General features: G+C 38.3%; 1 protein-coding gene across 1 annotated transcript in view; it reads left to right on the top strand.

The window, feature by feature from the left end:
* The window catches only part of PITPNM3 (PITPNM family member 3), a 107,851-nt gene that overhangs the window by 9,864 nt on the left and 85,559 nt on the right, over positions 1-12,428 (top strand). The window contains exon 2 of the mRNA XM_026075922.1: positions 3,358-3,465. Coding sequence (XP_025931707.1) covers positions 3,358-3,465 — 108 coding nt within the window. The remainder of the gene's footprint in view (positions 1-3,357; positions 3,466-12,428) is intronic.

The following is a 12,428-nucleotide window of genomic DNA, read 5'->3' as shown; positions in this document are numbered from 1 at the left end:
TGTGCTTTCTGCTTCAAACTTGAAGAAAGCCCAAATATCTATTGGGACTTTTGTCAGCTTTATCAGATGACCAAATAACACAAATCACCTTTCCCCAAACACGTGACTTGCTTCTAGAGAGCACTGTCCTGAGACTGTGGCTCTTCACTACAACAGCTTTTGCTTTAGTTTGCTTTAGCATTGGGCTTAGAGCCGGAACCTTGGATACCGTTCCAAACTCCGCCACTGGCTGCTAAAGAAATAATGGAAAGAATTTTAAAATTGGTAGGGCTATTTAGTTTTTTTCCTTTGTAGCATTTCTGGTGACATATCTCTACATTATAACTGAGGAAACAAGCTCAAAGTTGCATTTACAGTGTAAATGTACACAGCACAGAAGAACTGTGTTCTATGGTTTTATTTTGGATTGTTTTGGTAGAATAAATAGTAATATAACTCTCAACCTGTTTTCTTCTACCTTCAGAACTGAAGCCTGATTATCTAAGGGCATTTTTGTCTTTGACATTAGGGACTAGATTTATGCTTTGCCAGGTGTAACGAACAGACCACAAGAGCTGCCTCCTTTACTTTGATATCCAGGAGCTCAATGGCCTGGTCTTGCCATCTCTCATTTTACTTAAATGTCAGCAGCCAGTGCAGGAAGGGGCTCCAGGCAAAGGCTTTGGTTGCGGAGTTGGCCGCAAGAGGTGCAGTGTGTCCGTGGGGCAGTTCGGTCGGCTTTGAGGGCAGCACCTCCAGGCTCCCCAGAGCCACCCTCTGGATCCTTTCCTCCCTCCCCACAGAACTTCAAATAAATCAACCTGTGTGAGAGAAAATGACAAAAAAATGAGCAAAACACTATTTTCGATGGTTGGGTGGATGTGTTTTTATTTATTTTATTTTAATTTTAACCTCAGGGAGCAGCTGAGATTATATGAAATCCAGTACAGACTTTGCTGGATTGTTCTCAGCTTCTTTGATAAATATGACAAATGGCCCTCATTACTGTTTGTTTCTGCAAAATGTAAAACTTAGGGGGGAGATCAGGTATGGTGACAACTGTGAAGCAACTTAAAAACCCTAATTTTGATCTCCATTTTCATCCGCTCCCAATACCAAGATCTCTTTAAATGCTTTATACCCTCAGAGGTCAACTGCAAGGCCTGGCTGTCATTGTATGTTCAAGAATTTCACTTTATATATGCATATATGTGTGTATAGATAGATTTATGTCTATCTATACACACACACACACACACACACACACACACTTGAAAAGTTTAATTTGATTATTTCAGTATGAAATATTCTGGCCAAATTCTGCTCTGTTTACTCCTGTAATAAAGCCTTTGTCTCAACAGCAGGCAGTAAGAGAGGGCAGATTTTGGCCCATTTGCTGAATCAGTACCTCAGCAAGTAAAGAACCCTCTTTGTTTATTTTGCATTGCTTTTTTTTATGTACTCACCCTAGATACAGAGACCATTCTGGCTGTACACAGCTAGGCCAAAATGTTTTTAGTAAGTTCATTCAGAAAGGACTAATGCACCCTTCTTCCCAAACAGCTGGTAAATCAAAGGAAAATGTTTTCATACAGCTTTCTAAGCCTGNTTTTTTTTTTTTTTTTTTTTTTTTTTTTTTTTTTAAGCAACATCTGCAACATATCATTTTGTTGGTGCTTCTGGCTCCAAGCTCTTCCCCCCACCCCCTTCCTGGATAAGATCCCAATAAAAGAATAAGCCTATTTACAGACCTGATTCTCTGCACTATGGAGCTGGTGCCATTCCAGGATGTCTTTGTGTCTCTACACGAAAGTTTAAAGCCTTATAGAGCACAGATGGCTTTTGATGAAAAGAAAAAACATGCTTGAAATGTCTATAAACTGGTCTGTGAGTCCATTCCTCCCCCCTTTTTAAATGTGCCGAAATCAGAATTTTAGGATATTGAAATCTACTAGCTAATATTTATGGTTTAATGTGACTTTTACAGAAATAATTTCACTTTAGGCCAATCTAAAGTAGGAAAATGTTATTTTGATTACAGGCTAAAATTGTGATACATAATAAGCTTTAAAATGTTTGCAGTTATAAGACACCTTTATAGCTGTACTTCCAGGCTGAAATGAAATGTTGAAGTGCCCCTATATAACTGATAAAAGTCCTGAAATATGGACTGAGGTTTCCCTTATGTCTTGGAAAGTGCTGGTTCTCCTGCCCTTATAGTTTATTGACTGTTGTGGGCTATTTTGATTACTCTATGTATTAGTATAGCTTACTTTGTTTCTTGAAGCAATGTAAGTATATAATCAGTAAATATTATACTAATATAATTACATGCGTGCTAGGTAGAATTACTGCTTTAATGGCATTATTACAGCATTTTCACACATATGACAAACAGGAAATCAGGATTTTAGATGCACATTGGTAAAATTTGCACTGCTACTAAACTACAGGGTGTTGGGGGGTTTTCTTGTTTTTTTAGAGGTAACTGAATTGTACAAGTAGAAGTGTAGTGTTTGTATTCCTGTATCAATTGGGAGATTTGGAAGAAAAAAAGACCATTCCTTTTCAAAAAGTTTACAGTGATACTAACACTAGCAAGCTGTGTCATTTACGGTGTATATCCCCTGAAGCATTTCTGCTCTACCCAGGCTGGTAAGAAAGAGACTATTCCTACTCTCCTGAGCTTACAGCCTATTAATTGCTTTTTAGGGCTGTTGTAAAGATTAAACATAAACACACTTCCATGACTTCTTGGTCAGAAAATGGCTCTTGTCACAGGAATTTTCAGGTAAATTATCCATTTCAAGAGAAAAAATACAGGTTAGCTCTTTAACACAGGAAGTATTTTTAGGTTTTAGAAACTGAAGAATGAGAACTGTGGGTTGGGCAAAACTGGTAGGTTGTGTGAAATTTTTGTCAGCTGCTAGAAAAAACAAAGGTGTCCATTATTATTTAAGGTTTTTTTTAATCTTGATTCTGCAATGTTTGCAAAACAAAAAAAAATTTTTCTGAAAACTTATTTGCAGGAAGAGAGAGACTATCTGACTAGTTCTGCTTCTTGATATTAAACATTCAGTAGAGTAATTTGCTCTTAAATTTATCTTTAAGTGCTGTGTTCAAGGTAAGAGCAAAAATTTGTGCAGTCCTTTCTTTCCCCTGGTTTTCCTGCACACAACACACACAGCATGTGCATACAGTGCAGGGTGAATTGTTAAGCAGGAAGACTTCCTAGAGTCCTGTGTATACTAACCTGTTCTATATTCCCATTAGGGATCATAACGACCTGCTTATTTCTCTGATAATTACTAACACTAATCCTCTTTGTTCTCTTGTTTGTCACTGCAATTTATTCCATTCTCCTTTTTCCTCCTACAGAAGAAGTGGTGGAAGGAAAAAGTGCCATTCTCATAGGCATGAGCCAGTGGAACTCAAATGACCTTGTTGAGCAGATAGAAACAATCGGGAAGCTGGAAGAAAATCAAGGTAATGTTTAGCTTGCCTTGCATATTATTTTAAAGTTAACAAGAAAATCTGACAACTAAAGCAATGTCATCTGATTTTTTTATTAAAATACTCAATAGAAATACCATTTACAGTATCCCATAGCTAAAAGATGTACAGTGATATTTTAGTACTGAAAAATGAATTACAATAATCTAGTTTCTATTCCAGGAAGAATCTTCTTCTCTGGCGGACCAGGTAATATCGTAGATTAATTGACTTCAGTGGGACTGTACCAGACTCGGAGCTCAACAGCTGTGAGACAGATTACAGGACCAGCACCAGTGTTTTGTATATTTCCTGTAGTCAACATATACAAGAGGCTTTTTGGTCACTGTCACTGAGTTATTTTGCTACTCAGAGTCAGTCTCTGGTACTTCTACACTGTAAAGTTCTCTTTAAAGTCAGCAAATCCCTATCTGGAATTTTGAAAGGGACCCATATTTTCTGGAGTATTTTGGGCCAGCATTAAGCAACCAGTTAAGTAACTATTTGCCACTGAAATGAGTGGGAAATGGGCACTGGTATACCAGTAATAATCTAGGACCTACACCAAGAGCCTAAGCAGTCTGCCTTTAATTGTCCCTTTGGCTCCTAGATTACATAATCATGTGAAAATGAAAATTACCTCATTGACTTTTGGAGAGGGAGGGACTTAACTTCCTTGTTCACCTGTGGTATGGGGCCCGTGTATGATGGTACTGGCTAATAAATCTAGCTTTTTTTAAGAATTTGATTTATTTGCCCATATTAAGAACCCTTTTAGAATGCTTGGCTTTATTTTGCTACAGGTAGCTAATCCTGCAGATAACTATAAACTGGACTGTTTTAGAATACATGTACAGAAGTAATATTGAAATCACAGATTTCTTCATTCGTTACCATCAGAATTTTTTTTATTCTGCTAGTATTTAAGTGACAGGTTGACACCAGTCCAGACAGTGTATTTACAATTGTTAAAGGTTAATTAGAGAAGAAAAAAAGTTTTGTTTTACATCTGCTCTTAACGATGATATTGAGTGCTTCCTTATGTTGCTTGGTAATTTCATTTGGAGTCAGAGTTTCAATGGGGTTTCATAAGAGAGATGTTGTAAATATGCCTTTTTTTCTGTTACGAAGTAGCAAGAAAAGTTAATCTAGTATTGTATCAGGTGTGAGTTAATTTTTTGAATGACTTATCAAGAACAGATTATCCTGGACTTCTTGCAGATATTTCTGTATTTCTTCCAGCTCTGGCAAAGTTTTAGTATGCTTACTTTAGGATTCATTATACGAGGATGGGTTTGTTGGTTTTTTTGGTAGTGCCCCTTGTGTTGGACACTAAGGAAAAAGTTGCAAGAGACTAAAGGGTTTCTGCTATTAAGGAACAAGGCTGATAAAAGAGGAGTAGCTGAAACAAAGAGAATGTGAGACCTAGGGTTGCATGGAAGATCTATGCAGAACTAAATGGAAAAAAATGTTCCCTGAATTGTAGTCTACTCTTCTTCATGCAAAGGTTTTCTATTTTTGAGGGTTCTCGTCTGTTCACTATCTTTCCTTTATTTTTATTCACGTGTGACTGCTAGAAGAGGCTTTAGAGCCTGTGTACTCATCTAAAAAGCATTTGCTGAATTGACCAATGTGTAAGATGCATCTACATTCTGATATTACTTCATACTGTGGCTACAAGTTTTTAGGTTGGTGTTAGTTGTGCTGGAATACCTAATTCCTGCCCTTTCTTGGGCAGAGATGCCAGGCAAAGACTTAAGTCAGTAAGAACTGGACTAGCATGTGCCTGAGCCAATATTATGTGTGCAATGGCCACTTATGTCAGAATGTAATTTCACTGCTTCAGCAATGCAAAGGAAAATAGAGTATTGGCTGTAATGCACACTGCCTGTTAGGAATTTTTCCTGATTGAACCCCTCCTAAATCCATCAGGTTTCTAAATAGACCAGGTATTTACATGCATTTCTTTCTTTTCTCTCCCACTTCATACTCTCAGAATCAGTCTTATTAATGCTATGTATTGATTTTCCTCTGCATGTGCCCATCTCAGTCTCTCTTCATGGAAGTATCTTCCAAATGCTGATGGATCTTATCGCAGTATTTTGATGCAGATAATTATAGAGTACTTTTGTTAGAGCCTAACGAGACTGAATGGTGTTACTGATTCAGCGATTTTTTTATAAAGCACTGTGATTAGCAACCATCAGATACAAAATGATGAAGGCAAAGTGTAGAGGAGGAGGATGTTTGGAGGAAGACTATATTGTCTTCTGTCATTCACCATAGTAGAAAGGTATTTCAGGCTTAGCCTAAGGGTTTATAGTCAAATACTAACAATTCAAGTAAAACTGGACTCTTGTTTTTTAAAAAACATTATGTAGAAAAAAGAGAGATGGTCCTAGATGTCTTCCCTCCCAGGTAACTTCACTGTTTCAATGGAAAGATATGGGGAGTAAGCTCTGCTGATCCAGGGAAAGAGCCCTTTGTTTTTTTGCCAAAGTTGGCTTTCAGAGAATGGTGAGTTCATTGGCGCTTGCTGCAGATAAAATTGCTTTGTTGCAAGTAAATCAGTCTTCAAGGCCAATGGTTTTGCTAGGTGCCTTTGCAGAGAACAGAGCACTGATTCTTTTTAATGGTTTAATAGATTGATTAATAAAGCATGCTATTATGGGCCCTTTCAACAAATGAAGATAGACAGAAAGACGCAGTATGCTCTGGGCAGAGCTGAAGACCCACTGGACGCTACTTAAGTATTGCTATAGTTCCAGCACAAGACAGACAAGTCATTAGCAACTTTATAAATGGCAAGTATATAATTTAATCAATTATTGATTCTCAGTAAGTATGACTGAGAGCACTCGACCAGCAAAAGCTTTCTCATCAGTGACAAATAATTCTTTGGGGTGGAAAACTGGGAACATCATTTAAGTTTATTAAGTTGTCATTACAGAAAACACCACAAACAGCAATCAAGCTGAATTAAAAACTCATGCAGGTGCAAAAACTGTCGTGATAGAGCTGCTTTCCTTGTAATGGAACGAAAGCATTTTCACAAATTATAACCAGGTGGTTAAATTCACACCTGGTGTGAAGTATCTGTCCGTTACATTAAGGAAAATTGCATGTACTGAGCACTAGGAATAAATTCAGCCTGTTGGATTTTAATGCTTCACATTTCCTCCAGCTATCTTGGATACATAGTCTTACTTTAAATATACATTGTTAATGTTTGAAAGGTTGCAGTTGTTGTTACTTTATTTTCATACTCTTTTCAGGATACAGTATTAGAAAATAAAATGTGTGGTCCCCTGAAGAAGGTGTAGCAAGGAGTATACTGAATTTGAACCATAAAATATATACTTTATAATTCTTACTTGTACTGTATCCTCACTTCTGGCTATAAAGAATCACATTTTAGCTGGCCAACCAAGCAAATACTTTTTTCTGTAAGAATATGCCATTCAATCCAAGTTAATTAATGGCATATGTAAATTTAAGCATGCGTCAGCATTTCAGTCAAAGAGTGAAATCTTGGGGAAAAAATCCCATTCATGGAGTAGACATTACCCATGAGGTCAAAGTGTGCATGTTTGAGAGCAAATCTGCATATGACTTGAAATAAAGTCACATAAGTAGTAGGGTTGCCCTCCTTCCTTCTGTTGCCCATCCCTTGTTCTATTTGGTCTTTATAGACTGTGAACTCCTTTGAGAAGAGAAACTGTGTGTTTGTGGAGTGCTTTATACAATGGGATTCTGCCTTTAGTTCACCAGCAGGCACTTCATAAGTAATTTTTGGCTTTTAGATCAAACTTCAAAGACTCTTTGCACTACTTCCTTGGTTACTTTTCTCTCTCCTCTTTTTTCTGAAATTAGGACATTTCTTAAATTAGGTCAGTAATTATCAAACTTCTAAGAGAGGAAAACCTCTTCCTTACAAGCAGCTAACCTTTTTTCTGCCTTTTTATTTAAATAGCTCTCTCTGAAAAGTCCATATTTGATAGTCATGGACAGGCTGAGTATATCTGAGTGCCATAAAGGTAGCTTTGTAGGAGGAGATGGCAACTCTAGAACTTTGAAGTTGCTTCTGGTTTCTGAAGTTCAAATGTATGTAATTCCTTGATGTGCACATTTTACTGGGGTATAAGAGAGTTTAAAAAAAAAAAGTGAAAGTTAAAAAAGCTGGTAGAATCCTGATATACTTTCATAGGTAGCCATGCTGATATTGATGTATTTCAAAAAGTCATTGGAACCAAAATGCCCCAGATATTCTTAAATTGTTTTCCAGCTGCGTGTGAGGATTTCCCACACTCCCCCTTGGAGTTTGGAGTGTTCATTACTCCAATTTTTCCTTAGGAAGTTGATTCCCACTTAACATATGTGAATTGTAATGGAAATCTTTTAATGGAAGAGGTGTTGCCTGCAGGAGTAAGCAATGCCCCCCTCTGCTCACATATGTACACATAACACATATGTTAGTGTATTTAGTAGGCTGAGATAAGAGCAGCAACTATTACACTACTCCTTTAGGACGCAGGCATAGCTTTGTGCCAACAGAAAAGGAAGTGGGGGGGAAAAAAAAATGCAACTATAAACCTGTGACATTAGTATTGAGCTACAGTGTTGTGTTGTGTCAAGCAGTGGCTGCAACTGTGCTCAGCAGGGCGCTTTAGAGCAATATGTGCCCTAAAGTTAGAAAACAGTATAGCCATCCTGCCTGATTTTGATCTGTTTGGGGTCCAACAAAACAGCAGTAAATGTTTGTCTCCTGGAGCCCACATGGAGTTTCAGAACATAAAATTCCTACATTGTGCTGCCCAAGTAGGCATTTTTTACAGGTCAGCCTGACACTGGGCTTCTTGGGGAATGCATATCTTATTTTCTCATGCTGGGGGTGAGAACCAGTCACTTAAGCTACATCAGTGCTTCATTTGTTGGCTTGAAATCATTAGTGATAGCYTTAGAAGAATAAGCACACATGTTGTGCATGCAAAGATGCATATTGAGGAGAAGAAAATTCAGCATAGAGAAGTTATTTGTGACATGAACTTCATTTCTGGCTAAGAGTTGAAACAGAAAATTTGGTTTGGCTAATTTCTGCCTGTTTTGGAAGATTTTGTGCCTTTCTAGAATATTGGAGGCCCTAGCCTTGAGCCCTTTTTTTTTTTGCCTGCTCTATAAAACCTGAAGCTAAGGCTGGGCTTTGCCTCAAATAGCTCATATGCAAGACCTTTCTTCCCATTTCCCAGAAGTTTGACTAAATCTGTCAAATTAAGGTTCATCTTGTTCCTTTATTGCACCTTTAAGGATAAATAGTTTCAAGTTTTTTTTATGTCAAAAATAGCATCTCAGGCACTGGGTCCTGTTGCTAATATAGAGACCAGTCTTCTAGTTGGAATAGTGCAGAGGGGAGCAGGTTTCAGTGCAAGAAAATCCAAGTAGTTTTTAAAGTGGAGTTTATTTAGATTAGGAAAAGATTACAGATTGCGTTTTTTCAGAGAGCTGGGAGCTTTCTCATGGTCCTGTGTTCCTAGATGGGGAGAGTGAACTTTCCTTCCCTTTTTCCCTGATTCTGCTCCCATTGAGGAAAATGACTGAACACCTGTTAGCTTTGAGAGCAGAGCACTGTTCTTGCTAAATTGTGATAAGCTTTCTCATACCACTTTCAGACTACTGAGATTCTGCTCTTTAAGAAACAAAAACAAATCTGCCTCATCATTAATGGGTTTATCTTAACTGAGGGTGTGGCCCAAATGTATTGAGCAATTCCTCCTCTGGAAGCTCTCCCAAAGAATAAGTGTATTTAAGTAGTCACCAGAGAATAACTCTAAACTGAGTGTATACTTGAGAGCTGGAAAGTGTTATAGGGGTATAACATGGCATTTCTTTTTTTGTCTTTTCTCTCACACACAAATTAAAGTAGCAGAGAATGCAGAAACATCGGGAGCAAATAAAGGACAGAGCTCCATAAAGAGATAATAAGTGCTTGCCATTGCAGTTGGAGATTAGCAGTCCTGCTGAGATGTGGACTCTGTGTGCAGACAGCGGGATATGCTGCTCTTTGCTCTTCATTTTGACGCTTTTTTTTTCCCCTCATGTTCCAATTTATTTCCTAAAAAGAAGAAGAAACATGGAGTTGTCAAGGAATAGACAATGCAGTTCAATGTCAGCATACCTAGGCTTTGTCAGCTGACCAGCATCACACATCCATGAACATGAACCAGCTTCATGCACATCAAACTGCAGTGAGAAAAAGGTAGCATTGTTCTGCAGCTTTAGTAGATCAGGTGGCCCTTCCTGAGCTGGTAACTTCTATCCTGGGGAATGTTTCTTCACCTTTGCCTTCCTAATTGGTGAGAAGAAGCAGGGAGCGTTGTCTGGACTATTGCCACAGACAGAGCTGCTGTGGGTAAACTTGTGCAAGCTACACTGCATCTTCTCAGATATCTATTTCAGCGTTGGATCAAATAAAGCATTGTAGCTTTGTTTTTTCTTGTGTTGAGTTTCTGCTTTGTTTATGGCTCTCTGGTTTTCTGTTTCCAGTGAGTCGGTAACCAGAACTAGACGACTCTGGTTCCTGGCCATCTAACCAGAAATGCCAGGGAGGTTTCTTCTAGGCAAGAGTTGCTAGAATATTTTGCTTTTGCCGTACTGCCTCCTTTCACTGAAAGATGATGCAACAGGTGTCTGGGAAGGAGAAGGGTCTGGTCTACTCCACTTGTTCCAAAAGTGCAGCACAGTAAGAAAAAGAAAAGAATTTCATATGCTGTTGTCCTTGGTATTATTGGGGAGAAATATTAAATGATAAAGGTGCTGGCATAATGATCACACAGGCAATCAAGCTGATCAGCAAAGGTATGCATCCTTTTAATGGCCACAGTAATGCTCCTTTTGCGGCAGGCTGCAGTCTTGATTCTAGTTCTTGTTATAGCACAATACTCCAGTGAGGACTGACTGACCATGGCAGAATGGGAAAGGCATCTGTGTTAGAATGGAGTGGCTTTTTAGCATTTCCTATTTATTATTTGTTTTCTCCAAATGCTTGGAGAAGAGCAAGCCTCCGAGTGGCTTGAATGTTTAGGTACTGCTCTCTCAGTGCAGTCGTTATAATTACATGTTGCAGTTAATTGGTAGAGATTTTCTATTTGCTGAACTCTCTGCTACCCTCTACCTGCTGATAGTGTCTCTTCTGCAGATGGACAAGAATAGTGTATACATACTAAATTAAAAGATTGCTTTGCAGAAAAAAAGCATGGGTGCTGACTTTAAAGGTATCCAAACCCTGAGCTCATTAAGCACTGTGCTGTCTTGTATTACCTGCTACCATCCTATTCCTTTCCATTACTTCTTCAGGCTGTTTGTTCTGGCAGTTGTACTTTTCAGCACAGCTGGTTTCCTTTTGAACAAAAGGAGCCTCACTTACCTTTTGAGGGATGCTGGGCTTTTTTTTGGTCAGAAGTTTAATGTTTAATTGCCCATTGTTTAGCTTTGTGCTTTTCATAAAACAAAAGCAACCTGGGGAACCCTAAGAACACATGAATTTCCAAGCTGTTTTGTAGGTCTTATGCAAGTGATTCTTGGAACAATTTTGTCCCTTGGCTGCTGAAGCAGTTCAGATGTGAAAACAGCATATCTATCTAGTTGGCTGGCTAACATAACAGATCTTGTTTTCAGCCCTTGGCTGAGGTGACGACAGTCCAACATGCCAGAAAGTCAAGCCGGACTATATTCAATTACAGTCATTGAATACCCCAAAATTAAGTTTGCAAAGCCAAAATTTCAGATCTTAGCGAATGCCAAGCTTGAGATCTTAATGCAGTCTTCTTGATTTTCCTTTGTCACTTTGCATTGTCATACTGTTTTTAATTACTCAATCCATAATGTGTTAGGAATGCATTGTTTGTAAAGGGTTTGCATGCTGACATTGACATTGGTTGAAAGACAGCTTTTGGCTTTAGCGATGGGTGGAAGATTTCCTGAAGCTCATCTGGGAATGCAAGGAAAGTGCTTGTGCCTCTTTCTGGTCTTTAAATAGCTTTATCCCATGAAAGCTTCGCTTAAAGTTTAGAGAGATGTGAAGATGATCTCCAGAAAGATAGATGTGTGTGTGTGATAGGAAAATTGAAATGATTTGTGTTAGATAATGTAAGAACATCACAGTAGGAGAAGATTCACAGTAACTTGAATTCATGGTGTAGTTATGGGGTAATAGGTAACTGGTATGTTCTTGTTTGGTCATTATTTCTTGTGAGAAAAATATATATCTTTGTAAAACATACGCTAGAATTAGGTGGCATCTGAAAATGGCTGTGTATGGTTTCTGCTTGTTTTGACTGACTCTTCTTGCATTTCTTGTGCTTCTCAGGAGCACAGAATTTCTAGCTTTCACCAGAAGATGGGCTTAATTTCTGAACGCAAATATGCTTCAGGATACAGTTTTTATGCTCATTAAAATGGCAATGGGTGACTTTTCTTGTTCTGAACCTTCTCAAAGTTATATTGCAAGAAAGCCATGAAATTACTCAAGACAAATAATGAAACCTTGACCTCAGTATGAAAAGGAAAAATAAAGCTGTCTGGTTTTGTCTCTCAAAGGACTGTGTTGCATGACAGAAGGTATGTTGACTTCAGTGTTTTAAGTAAGGGATGATGATTAATAGCATTTGGAAAGCAGTCAAATTTTATCGTTGTTCTGGTTCATAAAGAATTTATTGGAGATGTTTGGAAGTATCTGCTCACTTATGCACATTTGCTTCAGGCTCTGATGGAAATGACTTTAATTAATGTTTCCTTGAGGAGTTTAGCCAGGTCTGAGGCCTGGCCAAGTGGTGCAGAGAACTGAGCATCTAGAATGTCGTATAAAATATTGACTGCATGAATGCCGACAGTTATAACCATCCGAGGTCATTTTGTGACCTCGTAGGAACAAGTGGAGAAGTGTTCTCCTTGCCAACTCTTTC

The sequence above is a fragment of the Apteryx rowi genome, unplaced genomic scaffold (genome assembly GCF_003343035.1).
Source record: "Apteryx rowi isolate R43461 unplaced genomic scaffold, aptRow1 scaffold_414, whole genome shotgun sequence".
Taxonomy (NCBI): Eukaryota; Metazoa; Chordata; class Aves; order Apterygiformes; family Apterygidae; genus Apteryx; species Apteryx rowi.
Note: the sequence above shows the minus strand (reverse complement) of the source record. Positions and strands in the feature narration are given on the sequence as shown.